Consider the following 19,372-nt stretch of genomic DNA (forward strand, 5'->3'; position numbering starts at 1 on the left):
GTCGTGCAACCTGTGATTCTGTTTGCTTCTCAGCTGTGATGCCCTTCTAAGTTTGACTCGTGTCATATATACACACATATAATATATATATATATATATATTTTTTTAATATCAGAGTACAAGTCAATTGATGACTGTGAGGAGCTGGTTATCAATGCTGCAGCAGCGATCAACAATTTATCCTACTACAAAGTGAGGAGTTCTGCAATTGAAGACAAGAAGCTACATATTGCAGAGAGTAAGGACTTTGAATTCAGTATCTGTGTAGCTTTCTGACAGTGGAAATTATGTGTTTGATAGCTCATAAAGACACTGGTAGTATTTTGTGGTATTGTAGTGCAGGAATATGAGTTTTATAAATTCTTCTAGCAATTTGTAATTCTTGGGGACTACAATTCTGTGACTTGTGTGGAAATACTTGGATTGTTGAACAAAACCCTTCTTTCTCTCCCCAAGTGATTTACACCATGCTGTTTTTGGGGTAGCGACTTTTGCTAGACTCAAAATCCATATGCCTGAACCAAAGTAATCACATTGCTTTTCACATCTAATTGGAGCTACTTCAAATATGTTATCTTTTTTCCTTCTTCTTCCTACTACCTTCTAGACCTGCCAACTCTGACTTTGTTTCTGGCTGCTGAATCCTTTGCCTGTGTAGGAATGGTGTGAGTTCTCAGTATGTGCAGTAGTCATATTTTAGTGAGGTGTGGGACCTGCCTCTGAGTTCTGCATCCTGTCTATTAATGTTTGTTCAGAAGATAGAGTCTCTGCCTTGAATACCTGACTCTCTAACTAGATGAGATATGGGGAGAGACAGAGGCTGAAGTTTTCAAAGTGAGTAGAATTAAAGAGCAGAAAGAAAATATTCTATATTCTGTCTCTCAACCTAGTGCCCTGACTTGCTAGATGTCACTTCATCCCTAGTGAACAGTTCTGCTGTTGTCTTGTGAGTCACTTTATTCCCCAGGAATAATGTTCTCTTACTGCCAGCTGCAGAAGAATGAACTTCATAGACAAATGCCTTAGTCCTTTCCCTCTTCCTTCTGCTCTCCTCCTGTTCTTGTTGTTAGCATGTGGTGCCAGTCCCATCGCCTTCCCTCTGCCTGAACTGCAAGGACAGAGAAAACCTTTTGACAGAAAACCTCCTCCAAGAGATGTTTTGAGAATACTTGCAAGTGGGTGGTTCTCAAAGACAAAAAATAGTTATTCCAGATATCTCCCTGAGACAAATTCGAGGCGTGTTCCATATTGCAGCCTTCAAAGAAGGAAGTGATGGCAAAGAAGCCAGTCTCTTCTTTCTCTTCTGTGGTGGAAGGGCTATGAATTAACTCTTTGAATCATTTACATGTTTGATTTCAGTGGTTCCCTTCTTCATCACAGAAGACTGGTAAATGTGGTTTCTGTGCACGTACCAAAAACCTATGTGAGGTTGCCTTTTGTAGGGGAAGCTGAAGTCTCTGTTGCACGCTACTCGTATGTGAAACTGTTGAACAACAAAGCAGCAAAGAAGTAAATATTTCAGACCGGGGCAATATTAAGTAGCTGTTCAGAGAAAATGTATTTGCTTGTTATAGTAGCACTGGGAGGAAAATACAGCTAATGTCAGCAGGTAGTTTGAGTTTAAGCAGATGTAGTATCATAAAACCTTCTGTTCAGGGTCTAGTCATTTCTCTCATGCCCTATGACTTTTTTTCTTCTTTGCTGGAATTTCACATGAGCCCAGTCAAAATTGTACAGCACAAGTGTTGTCCACGATTCCGACTGTGCCTAGGCTGTCTTCACAAGTCCTCCTCTGTTCCTTCTCGCATAACCTTCTCATTGGAGCTCTTTGTCTCATCTTCAAAGCTTCGCACAATTTAGCTGTTGTTCTACCATCTGCTCACCCCCTCCCCTTCATTGCAACCAGAGAGATAGATGTTCACATGTATTATGTTTATCCGTTGCTGCTGGTGTTTATTAATTAAAAAAAAAAAAAACAAGCATGTGCTTGTGATATAGCAGTAACTGTTTCTATTTCATTTCTCTACAATCCAATAGTGCTTTTAAAGCTGTTAATGAGCAACAGTATGGATGGAGTTGTGGAGGCTGTAAGAGTCTTTGGCAATCTTTCCCAGTATCATGAGATATGTGACTTCATCATACAGAAAAAGAGTGAGTTACTTTTGTACTTGGAGGAATGCTTTTAAAATGTCTGTAGCTCTAAAAATGAGAAGTTGCTAATAAGCTGTCTCATTTGAAGGGTAAAAGCAATATTATGTCATGTTTTGTAAGTGGTGCAAATCTTAGACTCAAATAGCAGTTATTATAAACACAATTTTATTTCAATTTCATTAAAATGAAAATTATTGGAGTAGGATAAATGTCTCTAGCATGTGCCTTTATGAAGTTAAATAAAACCAAAAGAGTTACCTAAATTACGTAAAATAATTACCTAAAAATACCTAAAAATAATAATTTTGAAGTTTTTGTTCACTCTGTTCCTCAAGTCCTACAGGTTTATTTGATATAAAATGAAAATCCACCTTAATTCTCCTTTAGTTTCATAATTAAGTTTTTGATTATACCATTTGATACCTTATAGCACTTTGTAACATGTGCTTAAGATGATTGGCCACCTCAGCAAAGAGGGACCTCCTGTTTGCCTCTGAGTAGTGCACAAGCCTTCTCAAGTGCTTTTCCTTTTGGTGTCTGAAGAGCTTTGGGTAACATGACAGCTCCTTGCTTTCCAGAAGTGATGTGTTACAAAAGTTGAATTAAACAACAATTCACTCTAACACATTTTTTGCTTTTATCTGACTGTGCTCCAAGTGAGAGGATATGCCACAACATGAACCCCATATGAGGTGGACATACTTCTGCTTTGGGAGGAGAAAATTCTCTCTCAGCTATACCCTAGAGCTCATACTTGGTAGTGGTTACTAAAGAGCTGTGTCTGTTGGAAGAGAGAGTCTTCCAACGTGGAGATATCAGAGCGTGGGGCCCTGAGCTCAGGAAGAGCCAAGAGGCTGCTTCTCCACTAGACAAGACTGACTCCCTTGCTGGGACGGTCTTTCACTTCCTGCTGACTGCAGAGTCCAGTGAAAGTGCCACAACATTTGGCAAGTCCAGCATCTGCTTCTTGAATTTTGCTTCTAGAATGCTGCAGTTGTTGAAGAAACGGGTGTTGAGCATGGTGTAATGGTTAGCACCACTTCCTGTGCTTCTTCCGGCAGCTTCATAGCAGCAGGCTACTGCGTTATGTATTTGGGTAGTAGGTCCTGCTTCAGTGAAGCACATCTCACTGCTTTCTGTGTATACGTGTTTGGTTAGCATGTTGTAATGTCACTTGTATCATAAACTTCTTTTTTCAATAATTTTGTTTCCTTCTTTACAACCCAGTTTACAAGTTCATGATTGCTTTACTTGATGCCAAGAATCAAGATGTCTGCTATTCTGCTTGTGGAGTTCTGCTCAATCTCACTGTAGATAAAAACAGAAGAGCTCTGCTGAAGGAAGAAGGAGGAATTGGGAAGTAAGTCCTTGAGTGTGTTTACAAAAAAAAAAGACAAGTTCCACAAGTGTGGACCAGGGGTTTCAGACAGATTCTGTTTCACTGGGGCCAAGCTTGTAAAAGAGATACATACTGAATAAATACTCAGGATCTAAGTCTTCAAGAGCTTTATATATTCTTCCAGCATTTTCTGGGGAAAGCACTATGGTGTGGTTGAGCTCCTTCCTGCCCACCAACAAAGAAATAAGGTTCCAAAGATCCTCATGATACCTCTCTCGGAGGAGAGTACCATACAGTGCAGTAACTAGGGCATGACTTTGCAGGAGCTGCTCGTGCTGTGTTCAACTCAACCAAATCCTTGCGAGCTAAATCTGCACTTAATAAGACACCATTACTGTGTGTGCATTGCAAGCGTGAAGATTATTCAGGAACTATTTTACCCTATGTGATCTCTTGCAATTTTTATAGCTACTAAGTTGGAGCTATGTGATAAGGCCGTGTTCAGCATAGAACAGCTTCTAGGTCTCCTCTCTCTGTGAGTTCAGGTGTAAAGCTTGCTAATGGTGTAAGTGGTATTAGATGTTGAAAAACCACTGAGGATGCAACGCTTGTGACTTTGATACTCAGATAATAGCAGATACACTTTAATTGGAGCAACATGAAAGATCTTGTTCTGATGCTTGTAAAGCTGTTGATACAACCCACATTTATGAAGCAATATATCTAGCTTTGAAATGCATTCAGGTTCATACACTACACAATTATTTCTTTTATGCAATGTAAACAGGGCATCTTTCCTTCCTAGGTTCTGGTTATATTGCAAAATTTGAAAGCTAAAAAACAAGAGTAAAAATAAATTGCAGGCTAATTGAAAATAAATGTTAGTAATTTCAATAACAGGATTTTCCATATGCTTTCTGAATTTTTTTGAAGAAGGAAGGAAATATAGCAACAATATGGAATAAATCTAGAGGATATGAAAGTAACTGTTGAGGAGGTCATCCTGACCGCACAAAACCAGCTCTGTGGATATTTAGAAATTAGGTTATTGTACAAATATGTAGCAGCCGTGATTATGCATGAAATTAGAGTCATCATCATTAGTCTCATCAGAGAATTAAACTTCTAAAAAATAGAGCAAGCTCTTTTTGCTTTTGATGGATGCCTCCTGGTCCTCAACAGTGACTGCCTTTGGAGAGGAGAGGCATTTGGCCTCTTTTTGATTGCCTTTCAGTTACTGATGTTTTTGAATACCTGAATGTAATAGGTATCACCTGTGTTCCCTTTATTAATCATAATTTTATCAATTTCCCAGTGAAGTTGGGGAGAGAGAGGAAGTGGGGGCCCTGGGGTGAGGAGGAGACCAGCAGTGAGCAGATTACTGTTGGAGAGATCACTAGGGACAGCAGGTGAAGAACAATGTTTGCTTCTGCTGCCCCAGGACTTGTAAAAATACTGCCAGTTGGTAACGGGAACACTTTATGTAAGCAGATGTAGGCAGCTTAATTCCAGAGTCTTCCTTATGCTATAGGCTGAATTTGATGTCTGCGAGGAAATGATACATTGGGAGAAAGGTTAAGAAGTTAATGGTCCTTGATAAAACAGGCACTTCTGAGAGGAATCCATTGGGAATGCAGGTTGAAGGATTACAATAGAAGAACGAAAGACATCTGCAAAATAGGTCAGACTTCACTGAATGTAACATGTAATTCTGAGCCACGGAAATAGCAGTAAAAACTCTCTTCTTTTGGATTTATTTGTTCTGGTTACATTTTCTGATGTATACTAAGCTGAAAGCTCTGGCTGAAACTTTTTCTTAACTCTTCTTCTGATTCGTGGATGGACTCTTAGTGTGGTCTAGCTCTCTGCAGTTTCTCTTCTAGTGGTGGTGATTAGAGTCAGTCACAGATTATAGTGAAATTTGTCAAAATTTGCTATATTTGAGATATTAAACTTCTTTTTTTTTGCTTTATACTTGCTAGTATTTTGAGATGGTTAAATAGAATGATGATGATTGAAAATGGCCAGTTGGGTTCAGAAGTTATTGGAGATAAGAGCATTGAACAAAATCATGGTTTTGTTTCATATTGACAGGTTAATTGATTGTTTACAAGATTTTGGGCCAGCAGACTGGCAGCTGGCATGTCTGATATGTAAAACCCTGTGGAACTACAGTGAGAACATCACAAGTACTGCCTCGTGCTTTGGAGAAGATGCTGACACACTTCTAGTGCTGCTCACATCACTCTTAGGTGAATTTTATATATATATAGAGAGAGATAATTCTTAATGTTTCTTACTCTTTCCTCTACATTTAATGCTGGTTCCATCAATTAATTTAACTGCAGAGTTGAGGCTGGGCAGTAATTGAAACTTCATTAACTTGTACAAGTCATGAATTGGAATATTCCAGTCACTGCCTGGTAATGATACTTAATTAAAAATACACCAGAATTATATCAGAAAACTAGTCTTCCTCTGAACTGTAGTCAGAAGAGTAACTGTAGAGAAGGCACATCTCAGCACACAGAGGAAGCAGATCTGATGTGTAAGAACCAACAAAGTGAGGAGGAGCTCAAAAAAATGGAGCACGGGACTGGAGACCCAGGTCACCTGCTCTCGTTAGGGCTCCTGTCTTCCCCCTTTTTTTCTTTTTCCTGCCTGGAACAAGATGACAGAAGATATAATGAGCAATACGATGGGGAGAGGAAACAGCCAAACAAGAGTGTTCCTAGGGCCAAGGAAGCCTGGATAAGAGGTGTTGTTCTTTTTCTCTTCCCCTTCCTGATGGCAGCAGCAGGCTGCTTTCCTCCCACACTGTCACTGCTTTTCTCTCAGCGAGAGGGATTTCAGCTGCTTCTGAGTCTCCTGCCCCTTTATTGTCTCCAAGCTCCGTGAGGCTGATGTTTCCTTCTCCTGCACATGAGCTTTGCTTTGACCCAGTCCCTCAGGAGCAGCAGCACAGATAAGCCTAAGTCTTGGAAAAACACCTCTGAGCATGGGCATTACGTGCTGTTCAGTGCACAGGGCACACTTCTGTCTCCTTCCTTCTCTCTTTTCAAACTTCTCTTCACTTGCCCCTTCACTCTTAATTGGGTAGTCCCTGCAGACTACAGCCTGAGTTCTGGATTTCAGGTTTCCCTATAGCATGCAGACCCAGTGTGCCTGAGTTGTCCACATGCTGTTTGGTCAGCACCCAATTTTGCTAGTTTTGAGGAGAGTCCCAAGTAATTGTCTGAAGAAGCACAGCTTCCATGGGGGACGCTTATCCCCAGGGTTGCTCTGGGAGATGTACTCTTTTGATTCAACATTTCAGCTTTTGAACTGGTTCTGCTCCTTGTTCTTGTTGGCGGGCATTACCAACCCCAGAGATTCCATATTTTTGGCTTATGGGCACCCTTGTCAACACTGGTGAGTCACAGCTGTCTAATAAAAAGGAGAAATGATTCTTCCTATGTGTTAGAAAATAATGAATTTGGATATGAAAACCATTCCAGGAGTAGGCAAAGCAATTCTGCCTGAAAACAAAAACAGTAATCCCTTATCTTCTTCTTCAGGGTCTATTGCTCATTTCTTTACTGCTGAGATTAAATTTGCATGTGTTAGGCTACAGTGACATTGATAGGGCAGGAGCCAGTGGGCATGAATTGCAAGCTGAAACAATTCCAATTAAATATCAGGGGAAAAAAAAAATACCATGTGGGTGGTTAAGCACTGGATGAGATTGCCCAGAGAGGCAATGGATTCTTCTTCTCTGGAGATGTTCAAAACTCCATTGGACTTAGACTAGAGCAGCTTGATCTAAGTGGACTCTGCTTTGGGCAGGGTGGCCCAGCTGTCCAGAGCTGTCCTCCAGAGGTCCTTTCCAACCTAAATTATTCCTTGAGTTTGATGAATACGGATTTGATGTCATAGGCTAGAATGTATCTCTGGCTACAAGGCTTCTTCCTGCAGAGATGTGATGTGTTTTCCTTAATGCAATCTCTTCCTTTATAGCTGTCACAACTCAGGCCATATCCTCTACCTAAGGACCGTTTCATTCTTCTAAATGCAAATAGTTGCTCTTCTAAATAAAGTTTCCTAATAAAATTTGATGATAAGTCAAACTAACAAAGTAGGTAACTAAGTCTCTCTTCAGCTTCAGTTTTGTCCCATGCTTGCTGTGGATGTGCAGTGAGTTCTGTTACAGAGTAATGGGCTTAACAGACCTAGTGCTCTTCCACAGTGTAGAGCAGAGATAAGTCACACTGCCCGTTGGGTGGAGGGCTGTATTTTCATTTTAGGTCAGTCTGGGGCCTGAGGGCTGTCGAATAACCTTTCTCTTGAACTGTGCCAAGCTCCTGGCTTCAAAGCATTTGTTCACCTTTATCAGTTGTATTTGTAATGCAAATTCCCAATTCAGGAGCCTGCTTCCATTTGGAGACTGGTTTCTTCCTCCTGGAAGGGTTTACTTCCTTGCTATGTCCAACACCAAGAAAAATGGAGGAGAAAGAACATGTATAAAGCAAGACAGCTTCCTTTCATTCCTAATGTTTCCTTCCTCTAGCTGTCCTAATATCTTTAGGAAGTATGTGAGGAAAGGAGAGCACCAGTATTATACTAACGTGGTCCGTGTGCTTGAGGGTATGTGGAAACGGAGTGCATAAGCCCTGTTAAGAAAGGGATCTATGACAGGAAAATAAAAGCATAGCTGTAGCTAGATGCATTGGATTATTGACTTACTTTAGCAAAATCTCTGTGGATAATGTTCAAACTCAAGTAGTTTCCAGGCTGAGTCACAATAAACGTGACCTTGGACACATAGCTCTGCTATTACCTTTGAAGTGTGGTAACAGTAGAACCCACAATTTTTTTTTTCTTTTTTTTTGACTGTTGCATCCTTTAGTTTCAATTAAAGCTAAATCCCTCGAGATGCTTAATTTGGTTTAAACAGAGTTGCTTTTAAGCCAAGAACATACAAAACTGATAAATTGCACATGTTGTGGTCATAAAATAAATAGTTGTGTTTATTTTATTCAAAACTAATAATGATATTTTCCCTGATTACAGATGAGGAGCTATCAGTGGATTACAGCCTCGACAGAGACATAAGAGACTACCACAAAATATATTGGGAAACAGAATTCAAACCTGTGGCCGAAAAGCTTCTTGATAGAATTCAAAGCCATTGCTCCTCCCAGCTATGACTATTACTCCATTTTAATTAGAGGTTGGCTAAGGAGTATTTAAAATAGCTGAAGTATTTGTAGGCAATGACCTAGTAATAGACACAAATAATATATAATAACATATTGAAAACAGTTACAAAATATTTTTATGAAATAGATGTACAGTTATTTATTTCTGAGGTACCTGTACGTTATCATTGGTAGGCATGCTGGAGAACTAAGGAAGAGCTAATTTTTAAAGGAGAAGACCTTGACATTTATATACTGGATATCATTTGGGAGGAAACTTGTATGAAATTTCTGTATGTATAATTACTGTATGTATAATTACTTTTTACAATATGTTCGAGCTTATCAAGCAACTTTTGGATGTGATTTGTCTAATAACTATATAGTTTCTTTGCTAGCAAAATGAAACAAAATTTCTGATTTTAAAATGTAAATTACCATTGGATACCTGGGTCTTTGTGGTACCAGAGGGCTATATACTGTAACAGAATGTTATGGGATACAAGCCACATGCACCTACAACCTTTGTCTTACATATTTAATATATTTTTAATATAAAATTCTGCAACTGAACAACCATAGTGCAAGTGGGCTGTTCTAGGGTGTTTTACTGCAGTCTTCATTCTTTTGCAGCTGCTTTCCGTGGCCAGCAGGATCCTTGTTCCTCCGGTTGCGGATCCCGCGCGCTTGGGGCTCCCTGGCCGCCGTGCTGGGGTGCAGGTGCAGTGCTCACGCGGGCAGCGTGTGGCGCTTCCTGCGTGGATCATGGTCGCCTCTGGTGGCAGCGGCCCAGCTGCTTGCTGACCTTTGCAGGCCTGACGTGTTTGGCTCTTCTCCTGCCACGGGTGACCAAGACGAAGCCGTTGTGCGGTCGCTGCAGGGCCCCTCGCAGCTGCCCTGCGCGCCCAGCCAACAAGAGGCGGGAAGTGGCGGCTGCTGCAGTGCATGGCGGCCTCTGCCACCACAGCCTGTGCAGGAGGCCGCTCAGCTGCTAAGAACAGCTCTGCTGAATGCTTCAAAAAATCTCAGTTACATTCTTTCTTTTGCGATGTTAGTTTTAGCTGAAGCTTAGGGAGAAGATGAACGGCTTCAGTGCCACATTTGCTTCTTGGAGAAGAGCATGGATTTTCTTCTGAGGGCGACTGTTAAGGAGGCTGGAGGCACTTGTTGCTGGCCTCCGCGTCACAGTGCGAGGCTGATGAGCACCCTGTCGTGTAGTGCAGTGGGGCGGCAGGGGAAAGGGCCTTGTGGCCACGCGCTGTCAGGAGGGCTGATCAGAACGGGCAAGCGCTGGAGATATCGGGGCAGGGAGCAGCCTGGAACACTGACTTTTTGCTCAAGTCCATGAGGTGGCAGTAAGGTAGGCATTTAAAATCTGTTAAGGAAAAGGTTAGTTGTTTCTGTCATTTCCAAATGCTCCAAACAAAGGCTCGGAGCACTGTGAGAAGTGTCTTCTAACAGAGGCAAAATATACATATTCCACAGAGGGGAGAAGAGCTGGGGCAGCCACAATGTTAGACCTGAGGCAGCTCCACAGATAGATAGCTCATTGAGGTGAAGCAGAGAGGGCAGCAGAGGCCTCAGCACCCCCGACTGTGTGTCCTGCAGTGGCTCCCTGGCTGCTGGGAGCTGCGCCGGTCCTCGCATTTCTCTGAGCAGAACTCATGGGTGACAGCAGTGAGTTCTGGAAATACTCGATTTCTCATGTGCTCTTGTGGCATCTTCCCGCCATTTTATTGTCTCTGTCACAAATCTCAACTCAGAAGCTACCTCCCTAAAACGTTTCCAAGTGCAGCTTCACCACAGAGGGGTTGGGAAACTGAGCACTGATGGTGATGAGTGCTCAATGCTACTCAGTGGGCACATGGATCTGCTGGGTTCCTCTGGCACGTACCGAAAACACAAATCCTGTGGGTTCGTTTCTACAAGGCGTCAGATCCAGGCCTGCGCAGCAGACGCTGCCAAGACCGACTGTTTCCCTGGCCCTGCTGGGGCCGAAGGGCAGCGCAGCAGCCTCCCCCCTCCTCGCGGCGTCACGGTGCTGGCCGTGCCCGTAGCGGCGCCACGGGGCTGCCGTGCTCTCAGCCGCCCCCTGCGGCACGGCGCAGGCCTGCGATGGGTCCGTGCTGCCTCGCGGTCCCTGCGCGCGGCTTCCCGGGGGCGACGGGCACCCTCGTGGCATTGCTGGTCGCTTAGGCGTGTCTTGGTTTTAACACTGCGCCCCACGGAGTCTCATTGCACTGGCAAACATAGGCAGAGCGCGTAAATGCAGCTCCGCGAGGAGCGGCCTCGTTAAACTGTGGTATCAATTAGCCCTGCCGAGGGAGGGAGGAAAGTCTCTGCAAAATCAGTAGGTATCACTTGAAGTTCCTTAAGCAGTCCAGTAAAAAACACTCTGAATTCAGTGCATGTGTTCAAGCAGGAGCTGCCTTTTAGTACATGTAGAGAAGCATCTGCTTGCTTGAGTAAGTTACTATCGTTAGGTAGCCCGATTTTTCTGCCTCCCAGTTTAGGATAGATGCCAGATGTTTGTGCAGCAGGGTTATCAGAGCTCCTTAAAGGACTTCTGCAGATAAGTCCTCAGAGACTCGTAGCACTTCCCTTAGTGAAGGTTGGTCAACTGCTTATAAGTGTAAGTCACTTTCAAAGTGTGGAGTCCTATGATCTGATCTTAAATCATTAGTTCTTAAAACCATTCAGCTCCACACGGTGGAGGCGGTGCACAGAGCCACTCATGCTGCAGAGGTGGTGGCTGCTGCTACATGGGCCCTGCTCAGGAAGGGGGAGGATGCACCGGCACCTGTGTGCGCCTAGGGGAGGGTCACGCTTCTCGACAGGGGCCAGGTCCATCTCCGCTTTAAGGACAAAGCACAGAACAAAACAGAATCAGAAGCGGCAGGAACTTCATTTACAGTTTGGAATATGCTTTCGGTATGTCTTTAGGCACAGTTTAATGATCTTTTCCCTTAAACAAGGAAGTTTTGCTCTGTATTTTGGAACTTTAAAAATCCCATATTTTTAGTTAAGAGGAAATGGCAGCTGTTTCCTGTTAGTCACATTTCTGTGACAGTTTATTAATCGTTCTCTCCTAGATCATTTTAGGTATTTTTGTTCTTTGGGTTGTAAGCATGTAACTGTTCTCAGAAGGCCCTGCCATTACCCTGGGCTTTAATTTTTCACGTAGCGTTTGTGTGGGCTCCCGGGGAGCAGCAAGAATGGATGGTGCAGCCTTGTGCCTCAGCGGTGGGGGCAGCAGCAGGCAACGCAGCTCGTGTGACACAGCCTGGCCTGCAGCTGCGCAGCCTCGTGGGAGCCTCTGTCTGCACCAAGCTACAAAGCTACTGTCCTCAGGACACGGGCACCAGGTCTGTCAGAAAGAACTTCATCTTTTTATTATTTCTTTTGTACACATGTTCTGTTTGCATCCGGTGCCATCCCCCAGGAATGGGTGGCTGCGCTGTCTTCCTTGCAAGAGAAACTGCTTTGTTCCCTGACCTAGGTCTCAGCTGGCTCAGAAGTCTGAGTTTAATTCTGCGCATGCTTTGGATGAATCCCATTCTCTCCAGACTTGCAACTAAGGCTGGTGAGGTGCCCACCTCCCCTCACGGAAGCAGGCAGGGCTTTCTACGACACTGGGGCGTCCTGCAGCCGCACTGCACACCCAGCTTTAGGAGCACGTCCAGTGAGTCTGTCAGCCACTTGCAACAAGCTCTTCCCCTGCAGCACCTCTTGCCATACATTCCTGTCCCACTGTGTGCCGCTCGCTAGCATTCCTCACATCAGGTATCCTTTTGGCACTAACCCAAGGAAAGTAGCAGCCTCATCTGGAACCAAAAGTTTGTTTTGAAGGGTTTTAAAGCCAGTTGAATTCCGCAAACAGTATTTAAAGCTAGTTATGTAAAAAAAGGTGATTCTATAAAAATACAATTGAGTTCTCCAACTGTACGACACCGTCTGAGGAGAGATCTTGCAGAGCAGCACATGCTTGACTGCAGCATGGAGAATGATGAAAAGGAGGCAGGTACACTCATACTAGAGGAGATCCTGCAAAGAGCTAAGTGCCATTTAAAAATGTTTTTCTCCCAGTGTTTTAGATGTTCTTGAAACATTTGCAGTACGTCATTAAGAATGTTTGTCTCGACTATTTTGAAAGGTCTTTAGCATATACCAGATGTATGAATAAGGCAGCACTGGCCTTATAAGCCAGCCTTGTAAACCAACAAGTGTCAAGTTCAGTAACACAAACACACCCAGGGGAAAAGTTGTTACCCTTTATTTAAAAAATACCAATAATAATACTGACAAATTTAAAAAGCAATTCACACTCATACAAAAGTATTCATGTGTTCTCCAAAACCACTGTATAGTGAATGTCAGCATTTTAATCATGTTTTGATTTACTAAAAATAGATGTTTTTAGCCTAGTTATTTAAGCAACTGCAAAAATCAGTAAGACCAGCATTGGGCATGTAATACAATAGGCCTGGTTGGCAGTCTAGAAAAACATTCCCATACTTTGTTTTAGCTCCTGGACAGGTATTCATCCTCGAAAAACAGGAGAAAAAGCTACTTGACACTTGATGTAGTTAGACATTGAAAAAAGCTCTGAGGCCTGAAATCCTCTCCTTTCCATAGGAAGACCATTGCACTTTGGAGCTCCCCAAACACCGCTGTACAAATGTCCTATAGCATTTTTAAGGCTAGACTACTCCAGAGAAGTGACTGCTATCTTCCCAAGTGTCAGTGTGGAGAGAGGAGGTTTAGTTCTGATTAAGAAATAAAGCTCAATAACAAGGCTTTTTGGAAACCACCCACAAGAAAGGCTCAGACAATAGCAGTGCTCACTGTCACTTTTAGCTTAACTGGAACAGCCTGCATCCGTTCACTCCACCAGCACAAATAGCAGCATCAAGATTTTCTAAAATTATTCTTGGAGGGAAAGCAAATCTCATCAAGTCCCACTTCTTTTCATGCTCCAGCTCCTGTTGCATTTGCTTTAATACAAGATTTATATATCTATCATTTGCTATATTGCCCCAAGTTCAGAGAGTGTTCCATGCTGCCTAAAGCCAAAATACCATGATGGGGCAGCACCTCGGCACAACTCTGTCATCTTTTCAACTGTCAAGCGCTGGCTGCCCCGGGGCAGCAGTGATATTCCAAACACTGAAAGAGCTGAAACTAAAGGAGTTATGGCACAATGGGCATCTGAATTTATGCTCCTGTTGGTCCTGAGGCTTCGTAGCTTCCCCTGCCAGCCTGCAGCTGCAGAAATTCCACCGTCACGGGGCAGCCGGAGGCATCAGGTCATGTAGCGAGTAATAGCTCTCAGAGCGTAAAGTAGTTCGGCTTGCATCCGAGCTTCTACCAGAAGCAAATTAACATGGACCTGCGGGAAAGGCAGAGAGTTTCGCTTTAAAAACACTTGGCGGCGCCCAAGAAAGTTCCTGGAGAGAGAGGAACTGTGTGGGCTGTGAGTTTTCAGACTCACTTTTGCGTGAGCAGCAGGGGAGCTATCAGGGCTATCTTCTGAAAAAGGGAAGATGAGCCAGCACTGCAGCAACAGGGCGCAAGCTACATTTAAGCAGAGCCAGATTTGGGGGAAGAGGTGCTGGACTCCAGTCGACCAACTGGTCGAGCTGGAAGAAATAGAGACACCTTTGAGCACACAAGTCCTGCAGCAGCAGCGGAAGAGGTGCAGCCTGCACATGAGTTAGAGTTGAGCTTCATTAATTTAACCAGTTCATTAAAGGCAAAAGGGTGGTTGATACTTGAGGAGCGGAGGGAGCTGTTAGCAAAGGAAGAGGCGAAAAGGTCTTTTGCCCCTGTGGGACAGAGGCAGACACAGACACACACAGGTGTTTATGAACAAGAGGAGTGGTTAGCTGAGGTGAAGCAAAAGAAAAAAATATGCCATAAAACTGTTATCTCTTGGCTATTCAAGAAGGGTTTGTGTGCTTGAAACCTTACCTCTATCACTCAAATATTCATTACTTGCTATATGAAGTATTTTATTTCCACCCTTAAATCTTCACAGCCACAGCACCACTATTATAACGGGGTATCTCTACACTATTTCCACAAGGGGTCTAATGGAAATAGAGCTGCAGGTGATGGTTGCAGTGACCGTAAGTCTGCTGAGACTCAGCCAGGAAGGCCCTGGGGTGCAACATTCAGCCAGCAAACGTTCTGGGAAGAGCAGTAACGTCCGTCTGAGGGTTACTACAGCTCCCAACAACTCTACGGAGCACGAGCAGACTCCCGCTGCAGCTTGAAAGCCACCTTTAGGGTAGTGGTGGCTGCAGACGAGCGGCGAGAGCTGTGCGGCCCGCGCCTCCCGGAGCACACGCAGCCCCTACCTTCTCAGAGTGTTCAAACTGCCTCCAGAAGCTGTCGTACATTCGTTTTGTGGTCTTTTCGGGAGTGCAAACCACAGTCTTGATATAAACTTTAAAGCTGCGGTCCAGCAACTGATTAATTTCACCATAGTCGTAATCATCGTATCTGCACAAAGTTGAAAGAGACTTTCATTTTCAAGAATTGCTTTTTACACTTTGTTTTCTAAGTTCCTAATGGAAAGTAAATTACTGTGTAATTTGTACCACCACTGACCCATCCCCCTCATATAGCAGCAAATCAGTAAAGATGCACATATGGGAAAAAAGCCACAGCCAACATGAACAAATGTGACATGTGCAGAACCAAAGTGGCAAGACTGACCTTATTCCAAACATGCAGTGAATATAGTTCCAAATAGCTCGTCTGAGCATTGAGGTATCCACATCTTTGTGCATGGCCATGGTGTTGTAAGTCAGATTATAAGCAATATGAAACTTTTCATCAAGTAGTTGTCCCACATCTGGGTAGAGACGATTAACCAAGGAATAGCCGTGGTCTTCCCAGGAGTAATCCTTGAACAAAAATGCCAAATAGAGAATGTCAGAAATCGACTTTTGAAGGCCTAGCTAGTGCTTTAGTGTAATTTTACTTGGGGGAAATAACTCAGTGAAGGGATCTGGTCTGCCCCGTTTTAAGTCTTCCTGAACAGGGGGCAGTAAGTTCCAGGGCAGCCATTTCTTGCTATGGCACCTGGGGTAAGGCAGCAGGTTGGCACGATGGCCCCATGTTACCTGCACGCGGAAGGTGGGCACGTGCATCCCGTGCCGGGAGAAGTCCTTGTAGCCATAGCTGGTGTCCTCAAAGTGGCGAGACACATCTCTTGCTGGGGCCGATTCTTCATCTTCTATGGATTTCAAACGGAATTGCACAAATCTGGGTCAGAACACAACCTGGAAGGGCACTGGTGGAACCACTACAGAGAAACGAGGGCCTCTATGCTTCTAAAATGACCGCACAGACCCGTATGTCTTCTGTGCTATGTTTATTTTAGAGATAAACTGTGGAAAAGCCTAAACGAAAGCTTGGCTTTTAACACACAAACTATCATTTCAGAGTCATCTCAAAAGCAATGTCTTAAAAACTTTAGCAGCTGCATGTTTTAAAAGACTTCTTTTTTAAAAAACACTGCCTTTTTGGGTTTGTGTTTCTCTTGGAGGCAAGTTTGGACATATTGGTCAGTGAATGTTATGGCATGTTTGACAGATGCCATAAACAAAACAAACCTTGGTACTACTTCACTGACAGGTGTTTTCTGCAGGACAACAGGGCACTCTCTATCTCCATCATTTTAAGATAATGGTACTGGCTTTGAAACATCTAATAACTCCTTCCTTCCCCCTTCTCCCCCTGCTCTCCCCTGTCTGGTAAAAAATATTTCTTCAAGTAACCTAGAAGAGTGTAAATGAGTGGATAGGCTCCGTGGGAGCATCTCTACCTGAGGAGCACACGAACATGCTTTCTCTCTTCTCCCTTTCAAAACGCGTGGCCATCTCTTCCTGGCTGGCTTCTTCCTCATCTCTGCACTCCTGTAGCTGCTTCATCTTCTCCATAAGGGCTTCCACTTCACAGACAGACTCTGTAGGCTTGAAAACGAGACCCAAATACATCAGTTTCCTGTACAACAAGAACTGACTTTTATAGTAGAAGTCAGAAAATTTCAACTCTGGCTGCGTCCTTCTTTAAATATTGACTTTTCTAAGAAAACAGCTCTTGAGAGAAATCTGTACCAATCCAACAGTTCACATTTAATCATCCTCTTTTCTCAGTTAGATCCCTGATATTTTTAGAGTATTTGAAGAGTCACAGCTTTTTGGAACACATAGTTCTCACCCTAAAATGAAAATTATTTCTCTTGCTTAATCTAAAATTTAAGCAACTGAAAAACAAGGAGCTGTAACTGAAATTCTGATAGGGGAAGTAACCACAATTTACTACCCAACTGTATTTTTCTCCTTCTCTGCTCACAAACGTATCAAAGGAAAAAGGAAGAGCGAGCATAAATGCAGGTTTTATGGAGCCTCATAAGTGCAAGCAGATCATGTTTCACAACAGCAGGTTTAACACCGTCGCAGCACACTGTGAATTCAGTATATCCTGGTCAAGGAAAAGCCCATCAGCACAAGGATGCAGAAAGGCCCCGCTGACCACTGCTGCTCAGGACACGTATCCCGAAGCAGCCTGGGCCAGCTGGGTGGTGAGAGACAGTGGCAGCAGCGAGATTGCATCTCTGCCGCTTCCTCTGGTGGCTTCCTCTGTCTCACCAGTGACATTTCTGCTTCACCCAAGTGCAGCTGCTTACTCCTCACCTTGGCTATGCCCACTCCACTCCCACTGAGGAGGTAGGGAAGAGGACATCTGCCACGCACTAGGTTTACCTGGAAGCTGAGCATGGAAGAGGTGGTTTGGCGGCACACACTTACCGGGAGGCTCCCGGCGGGGCTGCCGTGGTTCTCCTCGCCCCCGTGATAGCCGTTGGTGATATCACATATGCAGTAGTTGCTGACGGAAGGGGGCCTGAATGTGTGGCCCCCCTCGCAGTCGATCTCCGGGCTGATTCCACACCCGAAGGTGAAGGATGCGAGGGAGTGGTAGTGCGTGAGCAAAACCACCGCGTGAACCAGCTCCGCCAGGGACCAGCTGTTCTCCTCAGTCTTCAGAAGTTGCTTTAAAAATAACACAAGACAGAAGTACTGACTTTTTAAAAAGTGGTTTGAATGGTTCCGTTACTGACTGCAAGAAGCAGAAATAATTTATCTACAAGCTTCTTTGCCACAGGAAGTTATCTTTCCAAGACCCACAAGTGGCTCAGTGTCCTGCTGCCAGGCTGCCTCCTACCCAGACTCACAGGGTGCAGAGGGGCTTCTCCCGCTCCGGCCCAGAGCAGTTACAGGCTCGGCTGTGGTTTTCACTCTGTGCCTGTGGGTTTCTATTAACGCCAGGCTCAGTCGTGTTGAAACTTCACACCTCAGGCGAGGCTGCAACCACAACAATCACTCACTTCATCAGCTGGTCCTGACTATCCCAGAAAACCCTGGACAACTCCTTGCCAATCGCCTGGGTAAAAACCTCATGTTAAGGCCGGGCTCCCTCCATCCCATGCCCGTGGGTGGGATGCTCTGCTTTGGGTGAGAAGTTTCAAACCCAGCTTCCCCTTGGGGCAGGAAAGCGTGGGCGGTTCGGGGCCTTCTGCACAGCCCAGCGCCCACGTCCTCCGGGCTCAGCTTAAAGGAGAGCAGAGGAGGAGCCGCAGGCAGGAACCGCAGCCGGGGCCAGCTCAAGCCTGCAGGCTGCACCTGGCCAACAGGGCACTGTAGCAGCAGCCACCGGCACGGAGCATCTGCCCTTGCCTCCCAGCCCTACCAAGCTGCGGTTGCATTTACTGGAAAACAAAGGTACATTCCACGTTATTTGGCAAAAGATTTACCTCAATATGCTCTTTGGTGATGAGCCAGGGTCGGTGAGCCAGCATTTTGTTCAGTTCTCCTAAGTTTTGCAGTTTTTGAGGTGCGTTTTCCAGGCCATTCAGCCACTTGGGGTCCCCGCCAACATGAAGGAAGTCATTCACATGGAGGTTAACAAGATAAGAGCACTGGTGTCTTGCTGCAGCCTAGGAAGAAAACACATCTATGATACAGAAAACAATTACAGTAAGTGAGTCTTTTATGACAAATACCACAAGTCATCATTTCCTCAAAGCATTCAAGACATGTTCAAAGAACAAAATAATAAAAGAGAGGGCCATCACAGTAGCTTGTTCTGATTATTGTTTTCACAGCAGAAACATCTTTCATTCGTATAAATCCTAACGACGCTGGCTCCAGGTGCGAAACGCCCGCGTGCAGGCGGGAGAGGCGCAGGCACAGATTTATTTTACGTCCTCTCCGGTGCAGAGGCAAGGCTGCCTCTCGCTGAGTCCTCACCAGCTAAAACAAAGGCAGGCTGTAAATGCCGAGCCAGAGACTGCAGGCGGCTTTTCAGCAGAGAACAGATCGAGCAGTATCTATCCGAGCAGCAACACCTGCCCCAGCCCAGGAAGAAAATCTTTAAAAAATGCAGCCTGAAAAGGCCAGACTGTTGCACTAGCAGGTTGGAAATTAGAAAAACAACCACTCTGACAGAAACATTCTTGTCCTCAATTTAGAGACTCAGAAGTGGACAGTGGAACTCCTGAGTGAGAACAAACGCTAATAAGTTGTTTTGAAATACAAATTCTGAGATACTAAGAAATCAAGAGTGAAACAGCTGTCTCATTTTCGTAACAGAGGTTTTTCTCTCTTCCTCACATTTCTACTGAGACTGTGAGCCT

At 44.3% G+C, this 19,372-nt stretch overlaps 2 protein-coding genes across 3 annotated transcripts in view; one reads left to right on the plus strand and one right to left on the minus strand.

The window, feature by feature from the left end:
- Positions 1-8,969, plus strand: part of ARMC2 (armadillo repeat containing 2) — a 53,780-nt gene extending 44,811 nt beyond the window's left edge. Inside the window, exons 13-17 of one of the 2 annotated variants that reach the window (XM_088522368.1) lie at positions 116-238; positions 2,038-2,151; positions 3,379-3,511; positions 5,585-5,742; positions 8,540-8,969. In XM_088522368.1, the coding sequence (XP_088378494.1) occupies positions 116-238; positions 2,038-2,151; positions 3,379-3,511; positions 5,585-5,742; positions 8,540-8,676 (665 nt within the window). In that variant the 3' untranslated portion in view covers positions 8,677-8,969. The remainder of the gene's footprint in view (positions 1-115; positions 239-2,037; positions 2,152-3,378; positions 3,512-5,584; positions 5,743-8,539) is intronic. The other variant, XM_088522373.1, reaches the window with a different exon arrangement.
- A 3,955-nt stretch (positions 8,970-12,924) lies between these two features.
- Positions 12,925-19,372, minus strand: part of SESN1 (sestrin 1) — a 66,636-nt gene continuing 60,188 nt past the window's right edge. The window contains exons 4-10 of the mRNA XM_010224351.2: positions 18,491-18,673; positions 17,487-17,729; positions 16,502-16,649; positions 15,798-15,910; positions 15,388-15,578; positions 15,027-15,171; positions 12,925-14,056 (exon numbers count right to left, since the gene is read on the minus strand). Coding sequence (XP_010222653.2) covers positions 13,970-14,056; positions 15,027-15,171; positions 15,388-15,578; positions 15,798-15,910; positions 16,502-16,649; positions 17,487-17,729; positions 18,491-18,673 — 1,110 coding nt within the window. The 3' untranslated portion in view covers positions 12,925-13,969. The remainder of the gene's footprint in view (positions 14,057-15,026; positions 15,172-15,387; positions 15,579-15,797; positions 15,911-16,501; positions 16,650-17,486; positions 17,730-18,490; positions 18,674-19,372) is intronic.

The sequence above is a fragment of the Tinamus guttatus genome, unplaced genomic scaffold (genome assembly GCF_059628265.1).
Source record: "Tinamus guttatus ecotype Peru unplaced genomic scaffold, ASM5962826v1 Tinamus_guttatus_pri_ptg000010l, whole genome shotgun sequence".
NCBI lineage: Eukaryota > Metazoa > Chordata > Aves > Tinamiformes > Tinamidae > Tinamus > Tinamus guttatus.